The 18,940-nt window shown below is 40.6% G+C and overlaps 1 protein-coding gene across 11 annotated transcripts in view; it reads right to left on the reverse strand.

Annotated features, from left to right (window-relative positions):
* Positions 1-18,940, reverse strand: part of LOC105483702 (CASP2 and RIPK1 domain containing adaptor with death domain) — a 179,153-nt gene that overhangs the window by 42,562 nt on the left and 117,651 nt on the right. For 6 of the 11 annotated variants that reach the window (XR_011608968.1, XR_011608967.1, XR_011608964.1 and 3 more), the window contains exon 3: positions 7,307-7,381. The exons of the other annotated variants lie outside the window; for them this stretch is intronic. Coding sequence is in view for 1 of the 6 variants with exons in the window: in XM_071071306.1 (XP_070927407.1) it covers positions 7,307-7,381 (75 nt within the window). In the remaining 5 variants the exon portion in view is untranslated. The remainder of the gene's footprint in view (positions 1-7,306; positions 7,382-18,940) is intronic. 11 annotated transcript variants of the gene reach the window in all.

Below are 18,940 nucleotides of genomic sequence, written 5' to 3' on the forward strand. Positions count from 1 at the left end.
TTATAAATGGGAGTTCCCCTGCATAGGCTCTCCTTGCCTGCCAGCATTTAAAACATGACTTTGTTCCTCATTCGCCTTCTGCCATGGTTGTGAGGCCTCGCCAGCCATGTGGAACTGTGAGTCATTTAAACCTCTCCTTTATAAATTAGCCAGTCTCAGGTATGTCTTTATTAGCAGCATGAGAACAGGTTGTGTGAGGGAGAACTACAGCAAAAGCCTGAGCTCTCCCCTCGCACAGCTCCTTCTATACAGCTCACTCCTCCACCTCATTCAAGTCTTCACTCCCAGGACACCCACTGAATGGGGCCCTCCCCACCCACCCTAATTAAAATCACACACTACCCCCAGACTACCTCTCTTCCTTAGCCTGCTCTATACCTTTTTTTTTTTTTTTTTTTTGCATAACACTTACCATCTTCTAACATACCAGGTAATTTACTTACTTACAATGCTTATTATCTGTCAGCCCCCCTTCTCACTCAGTTAGAATGTAAGCTCCCCGACCTGTTTTCCAATGTAATCCAAGTACCTAAACAGTGCTTAGCACATAGCAGGCACCCAATAAATACTTGCCAACTGATGGATGTACTCACTGGTTTTTATGCAGATGGCTTTAGGTCTCAGCTTAGCTGCTACTTCCTTTGAGAAGCCACTTCTGACCAGCCAAGCTGGAGGTGCCATTCCGGTCATGTCACTCAGGTGATCTGCATCATAGCATTTATCTCTACCTCTTATAGAGTCTCAGAGATTTGCTTATTTCCTCTGTCTCTCTACCTCCTTGATCCCCAACTTTACAAATGTGGAACTTTGTCTTGATTACCAGGGTGTCTCTGGTACCTAGGACAGTGCCTGGCACATGGTAGATAATAAATGTCTTTGGACATCAGCTGGAGGGCTGGCTGCCTGGTTCTTGATCCAGCAGCTTGAGAGAATTAAGGGGGCTGAGGTATGAGTAATCTGAGCTTGCTACTTTGGGGGAAGCTCCTCCACCTCTTCTGTTGGAGGTAACTGCCTGCACCTAGAATGAGCCTCGGTGCACCCTCCACATACCTGACATGGGTAGCCTTCATATTCTCTCGTTCAGTCTGCCTTGTCCATCCCTCTGTGCTCCTATGAAAAGGTATTTATTGAGTCCATGATCTATTCCAGCAGTCTTCAAATGGACTTCCCAAAGGTACTAGAGCAGGGGTAGTTTCATAAAAATGGGTTTCTACATCCTCAGTTTCCGTATGTACTAATTTCTGAAACTGCCTGAGAGCCTTTGGGCATCAACAATATTCTTTCTCCCACTCTACAAAAGAAAGTCACACCACTCATATCTCAAATCTTAATATGGTGTGCTGCCCTAAATGATTCCAAATACTGGTTAGGGGAAGCCTTGGCGCTTTCTTTCTCTCCCTGTCCTGCAAACAAGTCTGTAAGAGTAGGGTTGGCCAGTCCTGGGTAGTTCTGAGTAGCTGGGATTACAGTCCTGGGTAGTTCTGAAATCATCAGATCTTTTAAGATGTGCTGGATAAAGTCTACATATAAGCTTTTTATTGATTTCCTTCTGATTTAACATGTTATTCAATAAGGTCATTAAAACCTAGTTTATCAAATCATATCACAAAATATTTATTCCACACACAATCAGTCTTTACCTTATGAAATATGTAATGTCTTCTACTCATTTTTAAAATGAAGGAAACGTTTAGATGTCAAATTTAAAAAGTGAGATGGTACATAGTTTTTAAAACATTCTTTCAATGGTATATAGCAAAAAAAGTTTGAAGACCACTGATGTGCAGATGAGAAGCTTAAGTGGGTAGAGAACACTTTGTTAGTGTTCAAGCTACCAGAAGAACAAAGACCACATGCTCAGTCCTCCTTTTTTTTTTTTTTTTTTTGAGACAGACTCTCACTCTGTTGCCCTGGCCAGAGTACAGTGGCACAATCTTGGCTCACTGCAACCTCTGCCTCTTGGGTTCAAGTGATTCTCCTGCCTCAGCCTCCTGAGCAGCTGGAACTACAGGCATGCACCACCATGCCCAACTAATTTTTTGTATTTTTAGTAGAGACAGGTTTCACCATATTGGACAGGCTGGTCTTGAACTTCTGACCTTGTGATCCACCCAGCTTAGCCTCCCAAAGTGCTGGGATTACAGGTGTGACCCATTGCACCCGGCCACTTCTCTTGTTTTTTAAAAAGGCCAACTACACCTGGCTGATGGCAACGGACATTTTTAGCCACTGAAAGAAAACAGGTATACCTGTTAAATTTCCTGAGGCAAAGAAACATTTTGAAATACCTAACCTGCTCATTACCAGCCTGCTGCCACTGCCAACGTCTAAAGACATAGCAACTCACACACATATTGTTCTTCTTTCCTTCAACAGGCCTGAGAAATTACTGCCCCCTTCAGGGACTTGCTGTACTTTGCCCAGCCAAGCATCTCTGGGTAATTTCAGAAGGAAATGAGGTCTATGCTGCATTATGATAATCCATGCCCTCCTTCTTTCCCTCTGACAGACATGTCATCACCAAGGCATTTGCTACACATTGTTCCATGGCCGACAAGCAGGCTGCTGTGTGGGGTACAAGGTCTGGGCACTAAGCAGTGGGATACGTTTTTAATGTCCTAATTTCACGTAACAAATGTGAATTTCTAGCAGTCTTGCTAATACATATTTCTTCGGGCAACTTGTTGGGGAAGGAGAAGGAGGGTTTCCTAGTTAGCTGTTTATTTTTATTTTTATTTATTTATTTATATACACAAAACACTGTGTTCTTTTTCACTGAACAGCTCGATGTACTGGGCAGGGAAAAAGGGCAGTTGAGCAAACAGGCTCTGAGGACTGGCTCAAAAAAATGAAAAGAAAAATTGAGTATACAGTAATGTCAAATCTTTTATATAAATTTATTAAAATAATTCATTCAAATTTCTAAAATATAAATAAATGAATTAGACTGTATATACCCTTTCAAAGTAATTTCTATACTTCTAATGATTTTCCATTTATTCTTACTTTAGAGTTGTATCACATATATATTAAGAAAAAAAGACTCAGAAATATATATTTTCTCAGTGTAAGGCTGAAATTTGTATTACAGGATTTCCACGTAGAGTAAGAGAGAGAAACTTCAATGGGTATGTAGAAAGGCAACATGATTTGGTCTTCAGAATTGCTTTATAACCACAGCAAGGAAATAACTGTGGCTTTAAGAATATTCAGTACACAAAGATAAGTGATGCCTAACTCCGAAATGACTTACTGAACTCATCACAGTCATTAAAACAAAAGAAACTCTAATGGATTCTGAGAAATCTTGAAAGCAGTAGCTATTATACTCGGCTTACTCATCATCCTTAACTACCATTTATAACTTCTCACCACCTTTGTATAGCAGGTATTATTAATCATCTGTCAAGAGTTCTGGGAAGTTAAGGATCAGGGAGGGTAATGCAAGGTCAGACACTGAGTCCATGGGCAAACTGGGATGAGGTCTGAATCGAGGAGTCTTTCATCCAATGTTGGATTCTGAATTAAGTGTTTACATCCTTTCCTCCTCCCTCTCACCCCTACCCACTGCCTGGCCATGAGGTTTTATTTTCCAACTGTTTTGCTTGGTGTAAATTGGAAGGACTCTAATGGAGAGATGAAACAGCCACATTTCAGCAGTAGAGGAGGGGTGGTGATTTAGGAGGAAACAAAATCTTAATGGTGTCACTAGTCAAGGGCCTGACCACAGTGTTCAGCAGCTCATTCTGATGAATATACCATAACTCCAGCAGATACCCTGGGCTACATTTCATTGTTCTCCTGAGACTTGGGGACTTCTTTAGTTCCATCTAAATCTCTCATAGTCTGGGTATGTCAGCACTTACCGGAGCATCTGGATGAAAACTGAAAATTTCCCCTCAGATGTAGCTGGTATATACGTAGTTACACAATTCCAAAATCCAGATATTTGAAATCATACATGCAACTGACTAAATGTGTACATTTTCCCTTCAATGTCAGGCATCACTGCAATAGCCTGGATATATTTAAGCTACCAAGGAACATCCTAGTTGACATCACTCTTGCCAAAATGCATTAAACACCCAAGTTTCCAGATAAGGATGATAGGCATTAAGAACCTACAAATGTGCCTGCTCTACAGATATATGTATTTTTTTTTTTCATTTAAATGTTTTGTATGGGATGGTATATTAGTTTTCTACTGCTGCCATGACAAATGGCCACAAATGTTAATGACTTCAAACAGTACAAATGTACTATTTTAACAGTTCTGAGGGTCAGAAGCCTGACCTGGGTCTCACCGAGTTAAAAATCAAGGTATCTGTATGGCTGTGCTCCCTTCTGGAGGCTCTAAGGGGATTGCATTGCCTTGTTTATTCCAGCTTCTAGAGACTGTATTCCTTGGCTCCAAGGCCTTGCTGCCATCTTCAAAGACAGCAACAGTGGGTCAAATCCTCCCGTTGCATCCGTCTGATCCACTCTTTTCCTCCCTTTTCCAATTTTTTCTTGTGATTAGGTTGGGCCCATCTAGATAATCCAGAATAATCTCCCAATCTCAAGATCAGTACCCTTAATCACACCTGCAAAGTCCCCTTTGCCACGGAAGGTAACATATTTGCAGGTTCTAAGGACTCAGGCATGAACATCTTGGTGGGAGGGACATTAGTCTGCCTACCACAGATGAGTTTCTGTTTTGTTTTCTTTTCCATTTCAGCTAGAAGTAATTTGAGACTTCTGCTTCTCAGAATGCCAGGAGAGACAGATCTCCCGAGTTAAGACTCGCTAACAGTTTACTGGCAAGGCAGGGCACCGACAGTTTTTTTTTTTTTTTAAGACGCTTAATGCCAAACGGTGGACGTGGAATGGCTTTAAAAGAGAAACTGTATTTAAGATGGCCTCAAATACAGTAGATTTTTTTTTTCTTGCTCACAAACAATACTTGGCAGGTGAATAGGATAGAGGAGTGGGCCTTTTTCTTGCCATCATTCAGGAACCCAGCTTAATAGAGGCTCTGCCAACTTCCAAATCTTTCCCATGAGCTGCCTCCCCTCCAGCCAGCCTGAAGGGAAAAGGAGGATGAAGGAGAGAGAGCATATGGGAGGTTTTCATGGGCCAGGCCTGGAAGTGGTACACATTTCTCTACTTATATTCCATTGACTAGACCTCAGTTTCCCTTAATTGCAAGGCAGACTGGGAAATGTAGTCTGGCTGTATATCAGAAAGAAGAGGAAACACATGGTGGGAAACAGCTGCGAGTATACCAAGAAATCATCCTGATCTACTCTAGTCTCCTCCCAGAAGTTAGTGTTCTGTCAGCTTCCAGAGGTCATCAATCTCAATTACTATTGATAGCTCTGAAGCATGGCATTTTATCTCTGAATTAAAACTGGCATTGGGGGCAAAATGGTATTGTTTCAGAGGCATAGCTCTCCTCCCCCTTCATTGCTCTCAAGCTGACACTAAGGGGAGTTCCTGCCTACTTGCACACATGCTATCTCCATTACTGCAGATACCTGCTTCTAGTCTATTTTCACATTGATATGATGATGGCTGACAAGAGATCAAGCTCAGGGAGCACTGATTTAAAATAGAGCCTAATACATAATTATAAAGTCAAAAAACAATAGATGTGGGAATGGACGTGGTGAAAAGGAAACAATTTTATCCTGCTGGTGGGAATGTCAATTAGTATAACCACTATGGAAAACCATATAGACATTCCTTAAAGAACTAAAAGTAGAAGTACCATTCAATCCAGTAATCCCACTACTGGGTTTCTATCCAAAGGAAAAGAAGTCATATGAAAAAGACACATGCACATGCATGTCTATAGTAGCACAATTCACAACTACAAAGATATGGAACCAGCCTAAGTGCCCACCAACCAATGAGTAAATAAAGCAAATGTGGTGTATATATGCCATGGAATACCACTCAGCCATGAAAATGAATGAAATAATGTCTTTTGCAGCAACTTGGATGGAGCTGGAGGCCATTATTCTAAGTGAAGTAACTCAGGAATGGAAAACCAAATATTCTATGTTCTCACTTATAAGCGGGAGCTAAGCTATGAGGATGCATAAGAATGATGTAACGGACTTTGGGGACTTGTTGTGCAGGATGGGAGGGGGTGAGGTATAAAAGACAACATATTGGACACAGTGTACCCTGCTCAAGTGACGGGTGCACTAAAATCTCAGAAATCACCACTAAAGAACTTATCCATGTAACCAAAAACCACCTGTATCCCCAAAACTATTTAAATAAAAAATTTTTAAAGGCCGGGCACTGTGGCTCATGCCTGTAGTCCCAGCACTTTGGGAGGCTGAGGCAGACAGATCACCTGAGGTCAGGAGTTCGAGACCAGCCTGGCCAACATAGTGAAACTCCATTTCTACCAAAAATACAAAAATTAGCCAGGCATGGTGGCAGGTGCTTGTAATCCCTGCTACTTAGGAGGCTGAGGCAGGAGAATCACTTGAACCCAGGAGATGGAGGTTGCAGTGAGCCGAGATCATACCACTGTACTCCAGTCTGGGCGACAGAGTGAGACTGAGTCTCAACAAAATAAATAAAAATAAAATAAAATAGGGCCTAAGAACTACATCTAAGGGCAATCAAACAGTTAAGGAGGGAAAGTTCTTCAGAGATCAATACCAGCTAATAAATGCAGAAGAATGTAGGAATTAGGAAACCACCATTTTATTTCCACTTCATGAAGTACTGGAACTTGGCAGTTATCAATAAACATTAAACCATTATGTGAAAGGTTGATAAGGAACTTTATAATGGAAAGATCAAGGTGAAAATGTCAAAACCTCCCATCAATCTATGATCATTACACACGGGACTGACAGGCTTTATGTCCCTCCTGATGTGGTATGGTTGAAAGTCTACAGCACCACCAATAAAAGGTATTCTTGCCTGAAATATTTAACCTGAATCTAATCGAGCCTCTAGATTCAACGACTAGCTTACAGGAAATATAGCAAACAGAAAAGCATATTAACTACCACCACAAGGATAAAATCACCCCAATCCAGAATAAATGATTCAGCCACTTTAATAGTGTATGTGATGGTTAATTTTATGTGTCAACTTTACTGGGCTTAAGGGGTGCCCAGATAGCAGGCAAAACATTATTTTTGGATGTGTCTGTGAGGGTATTTTCATAAGAGAGTAGCATTTGAATCAACAGATTGAGTAAAGATCACCCTCACTGTAACAGTCCATTCTCACACTGCTATAAAGACACTACCTGACACTGGGTAAGTTATGAAGAAAAGAGGTTTAATTAACTCACAGTATGCATAGCTCAGGAAACTTGCAATCATGGCAGAAGGCAAAGGGGAAGGAAGGGGCACATCTTCCATAGTGGCTGGAGAGAGGGAGAGAGAGCAGGAGTAAGTGCCATACTTTTAAACCATCAGCTCTCATGAGAACTCACTTATTATCACAAGAACAACATGGGCGAACTGTCCCCATGATCCAGTCATCTCCCTCCAGGTCCCTCCCTAACACAAGGGGATTACAATTTGAGATGAGATTTGGATGGAGTCACAGAATCAAGCCATATCACTTGCCAATGTAGGTGGGTACCATCCAGTCTGTAGAGGGCCCATATAGAACAAAAAAGTGAGGAAGGGTGAATTTTCTCTCTTCTTGAGCTAGAATATCCATCCTCTCCTGCACTTGGGCAACAGCACTCTTCTTGGACATTCCAACCCTGACTAGGACTTATACCATATCCACCCTATACACCCCCAGCCCTGACCCCGACACACACACATACTGAATTACACCACCAGCTTTCCTGGTTCTCCAGTTTGTACACAACTTCTCAGCCTCCAAAATTATGTGAGCCAATACCTATAACAAATCTCATATCTCTCATCTCTATATTTATCTACCTATCTGTTATGCTCTCTGTGTCAATCTATCTATTAATATCATGTCATCTATCTACTATCAATTCTCTTCCTCTGGAGAACACTAATACAGTGCATCCCAAATGTTAAGTTAATGAAAAAGTAAGTCATCATGGTTTACTTACCACATTTTTCACTAATGAATTATAAGCTGGCATATTCAGAGATGAGATTCATGCTTACAAAGTAAATAACACAGCACTGGCTACTTTGATATAGTTTGTTTCGATGCAAATAATTGTATAGCTGCAATTATTACTCTATCAGTCTTATACCCCTCATTGACAGCAATGAGACTCCGATTTGCCCTGTTCTGATTTACAGCTTTAAACTACCTGGGTATTTTTTCAGCAATCCAGAATAAAACAGTCATTATTTCATATCTTTATTTTGTTCTCATGATTTCAAGTCAACGATTCAGTTTGTTAAACAACTTAGTGTGGTAAAGATGTATCTGGAAAATGTCTTTCAATGGAACATTTCCACTGCAAAAGAAAGCGGCAGACTGGTCCTGCTCACAGTTACATGCTATGATCTTTTTACTGAAGGCTGTAACCTGATAGTGTGTCCCACTACCTGGGAATATAAGGGGGGATGACAGGGTACTCCCTATGCAGAAAGGGTGAGGAATACTTTCGGAAACTCCTGGTGCATTTCCATTCACATGTATGCGTGTGCTGGGTTACAATGTAAAATGTATTTCAAATTGTCTGAATGTGGCCACTGTAGGTGACTGACATTTGCATGCATCACAGTCACAAACATAACCTCAGAAAGTAAAATCAAGAGGCAGGACTCCATTCGAAGATGATCCGGAATAAGGTTACATTCGTTGTTTTAGTTAATCATTTACATAAAAATACCTAGTTCTCATAGAATTTTTGGATTCCTTGGGCCCTTAAATCCCAATTTGAGAAAGAATAACATAGTTCAAGTCCCTTATATTAATATAAGGAAACCAAAGGCATCTGGGTAGAAATGCATGTCCTTTCTCCCTTCCCACTCTTCCCTCCCTTCTTCTTCTCCCTTTCCCTACTCCTAATTCTGTTCCTGGGAGTCCCTCCTTCTTCCACACAGGTGTAAGAGAGCCCAGGGCTCCTAAAGTGGCAAAAGAGCCAGGCTACAGGGCATGGAATGGCATGGGAGGGCTGGTTGTTGGCACAGCTGGTTATCCCTGGGCCTCAGAGAGAAACTCATCAGCACTTCTTGGCCTGCTTTCCTCGGACTCACCTGTGCTCACTATCAGAGTGCTAAGCAGAGGCACATCTGGAGGGGAAGTGCTTGCCAAAGGAGCTAGCCATGTGGTTTGGTTTGGCTCTTTAGTAACAGTACAGTAATGGTAACAGCTGTGGCTTGGCAGTTCCAGGTGTTCAGGAGCTGAGGTCTCTCAGTCTCTTCCAACCTTGGAGAGGAAGAATAACGGTCAAGAGCCCGGTCTCTGGAGCCTATTTGAGTTCAGATCTAACTGCCACCTACTAGCTGTGACTTTGAGTAAGTCACTTGACCTCTCTGTGTTTCTGAGAGGTCAAGATTAAAATGGAAGAGAGGGAGGAGCTGATAATTGCTATCTCATAGGGTTGTTATAAGGATTGAGTGAAGTGTAACATATATAAAATTCTTACAAGACTGACTGATAGAGGTGCAATTATGACTCAATCACTCTTATTTCTGTCTATACTCCTTCACCTTACCCTTCATTCCAGAAAAAAACCACAAAAACCGAAAAATACTTCTGCTTCTACTGTACCTAGGGTAGTGTCCCCAAGAACATTCATCCAATAAACATTTATGGGCATTCACAAAATACAGACAAAACACAGTTTCCTGCTTTCAAGAAAGGTATACTTTCCTGGGAAACAAAGAAAAAGTCATCCCACCAATTACATCATGTTCCAAGGGTTAAAACAGAGAAAGCTGTAGGATCAGGGAGGAGCAGCGGGATTTTACCAGAAGGAATCTCAGGTGAAGCTGAAGGAGGAAAATGAAGCTTCAACTGAGGCTTAAATGATTGTGGAAAGAGAGTGTTTCCAATCTTAAGCAAAACCTTATTGGTTCTCTTAATAAATCACCCAAAGCCTGAGTGACGCGACTAAAATGGAAAAACAGAAACAGCTGGTTCAATAGGGTGCTGGGACTGCGGGCTGGATCCTGGAAGCCCCCTAAAGGCAGGAACTGCCTCTTATTGCCCTTTCTATGCCATACCTGCCTGCCAGACACTGAAGGCACATTTGGCTGAATATGTCCTTTTGTCTTTATTTTTAATATTGCTATTGATACATAGTTATGCATTGTTATAATGTTCTTTGTGCAATAAAACAATTTTGTAATAGAATTAAAGACATATAAACATACCAAGCACACATAAAATACAGTACCAGCAGTTGAGTTACCTATTGCAGTGGTTTTAAAATTCTTTTGGTGGCGGGGCGCGTTTGCTCACACCTGTAATCCCAGCACTTTGGGAGGCCGAGGCAGGCGGATCACAAGGTCAGGAGACGGAGACCATCCTGGCTAACACAGTGAAACCCCGTCTCTACTAAAAATACAAAAAATTAGCCGGGCGTGGTGGCAGGCACCTGTGGTCCCAGCTACTCAGGAGGCTGAAGCAGGAGAATGGCATGAACCCGGGAGGCAGAGCTTGCAGTGAGCCGAGATTGCGCCACTGCACTCCAGCCTGGGCGAGAGCGAGACTCCGTCTCAAAAAAAAAAAAAAAAAAAAAAAGTTCTTTTGACAAAGTTATGCCAGGTACCACCAAGATGTGGCCCAGACATTATGTGGGATTCTTATTGCCCTTCAATATGTAGGAAAAACTGGCTCAAACTGCCACCAACTCTATAGCTTCTGGAAACCCAAAGCCCTTCTTAACATTTTGGTGACAGATGATGTTCTCAGGGACTTTTTCATTCCCGGGCTCCCTTTTCCATGACTGTTGTCTCTATACTGACCTGCACTGACTGTGATGTGAATGTACGCATCTCCAAGTTCACTCCCTGTAATCCACCCCACACTACATGCTATACTTCACAGAAAAGTCTGGAGACCACAAGGAACAGGTGCATCAAGACCTCCACACAATTTTCTGCCATTTAGTTGATGCCTGCCCTTCTTCCACCCTCCCCTCTCTTTCTTTCTCTCATGTGTCCCCATCACTCTCTAAACAACCACTAAATGCTTGCCCTTGGCTCACACAAGCAGCTCTGCCAATACTCAGGCCTTTGGGGTTTCCTTTTCTTCCTCAAGCACTCATCAAAGTGTTTTCCCCCAAGATTATTTTCTTCATAAAGCAAATTCTGATGCCAGATGTTCCTGTGATAGCATTTTCATTTTCCCCACCTCCTAATATTTGTAAGAAAGTGGAGGGGTTGGCCCCAGTGGAGGCAGCACCTGCAACAAACAGATGCAACAGTGGCCAGTGAAAGCAGCGGAGGTGGTACCAGGATGTGCCACGTGATCTCCGGCCTAAGATGCACATAAGCACGTGAGACACTGCCAAGGGCAGAAGAGGTTTGGAAAGGGTTAGAGCTCCAATAGATAGCACAGGGTCATCAGAACCAGCAAAATGGAAATGATTAATGTCAAAGAGACTCATTAACCCTAGGGTCTTAGAAAATAGGGGCTTCAGGTAAAAACTCATAAGAAAAATTATAATCTTGACAAGAAAAAGTCTAGCCCCATAGAAATGTTTTCATTGATCTAAAAGTAAATACTTAATACTAATAAAGAATACGTATTATCCAGATGGCTTTTTTTTTTTTTTTTTTTTTTTTTTTGAGACAGTGTTTCGCTCTTGTCACCCTGCTGGAGTGCAGTGGCGTGATCTTGGCTCACTGCACAATCTGCCTCCTGGGTTCAAGTGATTCTCCTGCCTCAGCCTCTCAAGTAGCTGGGATTACAGGTGCCCCGCCACCGCGCCCCACTAATTTTTGTATTTTTAGTAGAGATAGGGTTTCACCATGTTGGCCAGGCTGGTCTCGAACTCCTGACCTCAGGTGATCCACCCGCCTTGGCCTCTCAAAGTGCTGGGATTACAGGTGTGAGCCATCATGCCCAGCCCAGATGACTTTTATATGGTAATTCATAAAGAATGATCCTGACAAAAGAACAGATTTGTATTTATACCATGCAAAGGAATGTTAATTACAAAACTGTTGGCTATGGCAGAAAAAAATTCTCAATTGTTTAGCCTTATAAAGTTTTCCCTTAAGATATATTACCCGAAGAGAAAGCTCAAAAGTCCTTGGAAAAAAAACCAAACGTATCCTCCCAGCCACTTGATCAAATACACATAGATAGTTATTATTACATGCATTAGATAAGTAGATAATACTTAGTGATTCCAACTTATCCCCAGTCTAGAAGATTCTTGAAGTACTTATCTACTCTAGGATGTGATAAAGGATTTCACTTTGGTTAGGAATTTCCTTATGCCCTCCTCTGAGAAGATTAGAAATTGTTCAAATCCTTGGGACATCCCTGGTGTGTCTCAGCCCAAGAGCCAAATTAATATCCTTGCCCTTGTTCTAGCTATTTGACAAGAGGCTGCTCAATTGTCACATTAAATTAGGATTTGGGTATAGCTTTTCATTATACAAATAAGCTTGAGAAAGGGGCCTTCCTAGCAGCTAATCTGACTAAACTAGAAATATATGGGTTGTTTTCCATAGGAAAAGAAAAACAGATGGGAAAGGGAAAGAAAGGAGCAATTTGACAACTAAAAATAGTTGGGAAAAGATAAGAAACAAGCGAGTCTTAGAGCAAAGGAGTGAATGGAGCCAACAGATCTCTGTTGCTCTTTGCTCAGATGGGGTAGGCCTTGGCTCTGCCAATGAGTGGTGTAAAGTACAAATACTATAAGACAAGAGGACGTGCGAGTAGCCATGAAATATTCCTTTCTGAGAAACTAGGAAACTGGACAAGATCCCTCCGGATGGTGCCCAGGATGGAATATGACTTGAAAATGACAAAGAGCCCAAAGTGCTGTACTTCTTTAACCTATTTAAGAATGTTGAACAAGTCTTTACACAGTTCGTAAGCACACAGTCCAGCTGAGCAGGAAATTGGGGATGGGGAAGGAGTGTGGGGTAAAACTGCACAGATTAGCCCTTGGGGAAAAGTTCCTTGATTCTAAATCACAAACAAAGTCATTCATTTGTTTATTCATGCAATAAATATTAACCTTCTATATGTTCCAGACATTGTTCTAGGTGCCAGGGATACAGCACTGAACAAGACAAACAAGGTACCTGCTCTTCTGGACTTTATAGATAGGGGCAAAAAAATAAGTATAGAGAAACACACATGCTTTATATAAACTAAAATAAAATAGCTATGAGACAGAGTGTGGTTATATGAATACTTTACATAGGGTGGTCAGGGCAAACCTCTCCAGGGAGGTGACTTAAGATGAAACCTAGATAATAAGAGGAAGCCAGCCTTATGGTGATCTGTATAGCAGGGAGAGAGAAGAGAACTGCAAAGGCTTGAGGTAAGACTCCCACTTGGTATATCTGAAGAACAGAAAAGGGATCTGTGTGACTGCAGTAGTGAGTCCTGGGAGGGTGGGGCAGACATAGGCAGCAGGTACATAAAACAGGAGTTTGGCTTTTCTTCTAAGTTCTATGGGATGCCAAGGGGTGAGTTTACGTGGCGGAGTGGCACTTCAGTTTAAAGAGACCACTCTGGCTGCTCTCTCCATGGACTGCCAGGGGCAAACACAGAAGCAGAGATGGATTAGGAGGTGATACGGAAGTCCAGTGACAGATGTCAGAGGTTCAGACTGACAGGGGTTTGGATGGTAGCAGGAGAGGAGAGGAAAGTAGATGAATGCAGGTAAATTTGGAGATATTACAATAGGTAATCATGATAGGCTGGATGTGGGATATGATGGAAAAAGAGCAATCAAGGGTGATGCCTAAAGTTTGGGGCTCTGGCAGCCAGATATATAACAGTGTTATTTACTGAGATGGGGGTAAGCAAGAGGTGAGGAAGAAAGGAAGAAAGTAAGGCTGGGATTAAGAGTTACGATTTGGATACATTAAATTTGAGATGCTTCTCAGATTCAAGTCTGGAAGTCAGGGCTACAGATGTTAAGTTAGCAACCAGAAGATATTTAAAGCAATGGGACCCAATGAGATTACTCAGAAAGAGTACGGAGAAACCCAAGGATGAAGCATTGGAGGCTTTCCAACAGCTAGAGGTCAGCTGTTGGAAACCAGCAAGATGCAGAAGAAATGAGAAAGTGTGGCTGGACATAAGCCAATAAAAGAAAATGCTCCAAGAAACAAAAAGTGACCTACTACATTGCTGCTGAAAGTCAAGTAACATAAGAAGAGAGAATTAACCACCCCATGTGGCAAGATGGTGCTTGTTGGGGACCCTAAAAAAGGTAATTTCAGTGGGCTGGTGGGAGGACAGCCAAGTGAGTGGGTTGCTTAAATAATGGAGGATGAGGATGTATAAGTGAGATATACAGGGAGTTCTTCTTAGAAGCTCTGCTGTGAACAAGAGCAGAGAAATGAAGTAGGTAGGATAGTAATCAAAGAAGGTTTTTGTTGTTGCTGTTAACTTTTTATTTTCAAAGATACAGAAAAGTAGAGAAAATAGTATCATGAAGCCCCATGTCACTCCGCTTTGACAATTATCTGCCCCTCATCCCACTTCTTCCACCTATTCCCCAACTCATTCCCAACTCTTTACCCACAGGATTATTTTGAAGCAAATCCCAGACATCATTGCAAGGAACAATTGTTTTTTAAGTGAGAAGTACTATTTGTTATGAAAAAGGACAACAGAAAACCCTGTTATACAGTGCTCTCATTGAGAAAATTCCAGCTCCATCACTTTAGCAGACTGACTTTAATAAAATGTATGAACTGAATTCTTCCTTTAAAGCAGGATTCTCAAACTATGGCCCACAGCCCACTGAATGGGGTTCAGTGGGCTACCACCTGAACAGCAAACCAATCCAGCAAAGCACAGGTCCTTCCATTGTTATAAAGGATTGAGGAAGTCCAAGTTCACCTTTTGTTTTCTAGTTTTATATTTGTGCATAATATAGCTTAAGTAATATAGCTTATTACGTAAGTTATTTAGGATTACTAAAATTAGTACATTTATAGAGTTTCTAGGTAAGAAGTCTGATTGCCACACAATGCCTGGCACTGTTGTGGAACACATATGCTGATGGTTGGAATTTCTGTAAGTTGGGGGAAGTATGCATAATCCCCCATGCATGTCTTGAGTTGCTTATGGTTTGCAATTCTATTTTTGCTTTTTCACTATAAATTATTAAGCTTCATTAGCAATTTATTGTGGGTTGTTTGGCTAAACTCTCAGTATATAATGATACATATGTGACTATCAAGAAATTTGCAACTTGTTCAGTCTTCAGTCATCTGTGATCCTGGGTACAAAGATATGAAACAGAAAAAAATGAAATCCAGAAAATTCTATATATTGTTAACATTTTCTGTGGATTCAGGGGAAACTTTAATTTTATGGAAAACCTCAATCCAGTTAAGACAGTATAGCAGTTAAGAGCCTAAATGGGATCTAGAGAGTGCAGGTTCAAATCAAGGCTTTGCTACTTAGTAGCTACATGACCTGGGGAGGTTATTTAACTTTTCTGTCTCTCAGTTTCCTCATCTGTAATTGGGGATTATAATAGCATCTACTTCATACACTTAAATGAGTGTCCATAACTGAAACAGTACCTGGCACATATTAAGTTCTATATTTTTCCATAGAAATATTATTGCTATACCCACTACAACAATTCCTACAACTATTACAGTTCATGACACCAGGGTTCTGAGAGAGGACAATCTGAAAATCATGAATGTGACCGAAATCTTCCTAAGTGGTAGATCTAAATAGCATAAATGGTGGCTAGCTTTATAGGAAAACCCATTTAACCCATAATATAACCAAACAAGCTCTTAGTGAATACACTAAGAGCACTAGCTTGAATTTTGGATCTTGGAACTATTTGGTGTAGAAAGCAGCAAGATATGGATCCTTCTCTGAATACGGGCCAGCCATAGAAAATGTTCTATAACAGATGAAAGAGGGTCTCCAGCATCTTCTTTCCTCCTTTCTGTAAGCCTCTTCTACCTTCTAACTCCTTGCTTTCTAAGCCCCAGGTATCTGATAACTTGATTTTGTCCTGAGTCTTCTCCTATAATACTTAGCAGGCCAGGTCTCCCCTAAGACATTCTATTTTTCAAAAATGAATTATTCTCTAGGATATTCTACTTCCAGCTACTGTGAAGAGAAAAATGCTTTTTAGAAAATGTATGGTTACTTATGTATGGCTAATAACATCTTAAGGTTCTCAGAAGTATTCCTATTCTTAAAGTTCTTATCAGAATCTCTAGTTATCGGAAATTAAGGCAGAGTAACAAAACGTTAACTGAAAAAATTCAACCAGTCTGGGCCACCATAGAGCCTTGTCTGGAAGCCAGTCTGGAGATTAAAAAAAAAAAAATCCATTAGGACTATTTACATGTTTTCTTCCCTCTATTTTGAAACAATATGGTATTTATGTTATATTATTATTTCTTACTGAGAAATAATAATTGTATCTATTTAGGGGATAAAATATTATTTTTTATATGCATATACCTATGGAATGATTAACTCAAGCTAACTAACATATCCATCACCTCATGAACTTATATTTTTGTGGTGTGAACACTTGGATTTACTCAGCAATTTTGAAATAAACACTATTATTAAATACCACAGTTAACCATGCTGTACAATAGATTTCAAAAACTTATTTCTCCTGTCTGAGATTTTGTACATTTGACTAACTTCACCTCCATCTGCCCTCCACCCCAACCTCCAGCCCTGGTAACCACCATTCTACTCTCTGTTTCTATGAGTTTAACTCTTTCAGACTCTACAGGCAAGTGAAATCACGCAATATTTGTCTTTCTGTTATTCGCTTATTTAACTTAACAAAATGTCTGCCACATTTGCCCATGTTGTCTCAAATGACAGGATTTCCTTCCTTTTTTTCAAGGCTGAAGAGTATCCCGTTGTGTATATATACACCACATTTTCTTTATCCCTTCATCCATTAATGGACACTTAGGTTGATTCTATATCTTGGCTATTATGAATGATGCTGCAATGAACATGGCAGTGCAGCTATCTCTTCGATATACCAATTTCAATTTCTTTGGATATATACTCAGCAGTGGGATTGCTTAATCTTACGATAGTTCCATTTTTAGTTTTTTGAAGAACTTCCATATTGTTTTCCATAATGGTTGCAGTAATTTACATAATATAGTATTTTAAAAATCTCTTTCTCTACAACCGCTCCTGTGGATCCCAATCCCAATGTATGAATGAAAAGGCAGGAAGTCAGGGGGTGGGGAGTGATTAGTCATTTGTAGGATTATCGAGAGAGAGAGAGAGAGAGAGTGTGTGTGTGTGTTATAGATATGGCATTTTATTTCTTGGAGGAGATGCAGATACTCAATAATCACTGTTAATTAAGTGATTTTTTTAAGTAGATGATACTGTTCATAAGAAATTCAAAATCTGGGACCTAGAGTCAATTCCTAAGGTCAGGAGCAAACATAAAGATCATGCTTACCTGAAGAACTCTTCTGGTTTTTCAAATTTATTATAATCCTTGATTCTTCTAGTACAGCTGTCTCTTGCCTAAAGAAAAGCCAGTGGATTAAACCACAGATTTCATTCTCTGACTCGCTATGAAAAGGATTTTAGGGGATTTCCATCAAGAACCATATAAAACCATATAAATATTACACAAATATAGACTGCAAGCCAGAAAACTATAAATAAATAGAAATTCGAGACCAGCGAAAGTATAAACACAAGTATGCAGACCATGCTTGTTACAGGTGAGTTTCAAGTTTATCTCTGAGTCCCTTGGGGGCCAAAAAGAAGAAAGAAGCAGCATCCATTAAAGTTATTACAAATGATAATGCATGTTGTTTTCACCCAGAGAAGCAAAGCTCTTTTTGCAGCTATAGGTTCCAGAAGACAAATTTCAAATGAGTAGCAGAGTTGACAACATCCTTAACTCCAGGACCTCTGGCCAGAACTTAAACTGCTTAGGAGTTCCTAAAAAATTGCACTAAGTGACAAGCTCCCCAGAGGGTGGGAGAGGCTTGTGTTCCATTTACAGAGGCAGTATAAACACATAATTTTCTAAAACCACAACTACTACCTTTACTTCTAAAGAGTTCAGGCTACTTTCACATATTGTGAAATTTCACATAAGAGGACCCAAAACAACAAGAAATCTGTGGAGGGAGGAGAATAAAGCACAGAATAACTTAGACTGTGTTTGATTTTCCTTTCTAGAAGCTATCTTCTACAGAAAAACATCTCTTTTCCAAAATTTCCCTTCTTTCAGAATAATAAAGGTATACAATTTTTAGCTGCTTTATTGAGGAACACTTGATACACAAGAAACTGTACATATTTAAAGCATGCAATTTGATATGCTTTCATACATGTATCCAACCATGAAACAGTCCCCACCAGCAAGGTGATGTGCATACCCCTCATCCCCCAAAGTTTCTGCCTGCCCCTTTGTCATCCCTCCCTTCCACCACACTCTACACCTCATCTCCAGCAAACACTGAGCTGCTTCCAATTTTTTAAAGATACATGATTTTTTAGAAAATGTTTCAAATCAGAAACTAGAGTCTATACTGAACATTATTGTTTTATGTGTGCTCCTTAGTCATCCCCTGGCTCTTCTAAACCAATCATCACCCTTTCTGTCTCTAAAGTGATTGGAAATATTGGAAGTCGAATACCATATCTTCAGTTCTTTCATGACCTGCAGAGTTGGCTATGTCAAGTCTGCATGCACAGCCTATTCAGGAAAAGTGGATGGACTACTTTTCCCCTGAAGCACATCTCCAGCTTCCCAGGCAATCTGCTGGAGATAAGCTACACACACTCTGAAAATAAATGACTGCATCAGGTACTTCTTAGCCTCTGTTTGGGGAAATACACC

This window comes from Macaca nemestrina, chromosome 10 (genome assembly GCF_043159975.1).
Source record: "Macaca nemestrina isolate mMacNem1 chromosome 10, mMacNem.hap1, whole genome shotgun sequence".
NCBI lineage: Eukaryota > Metazoa > Chordata > Mammalia > Primates > Cercopithecidae > Macaca > Macaca nemestrina.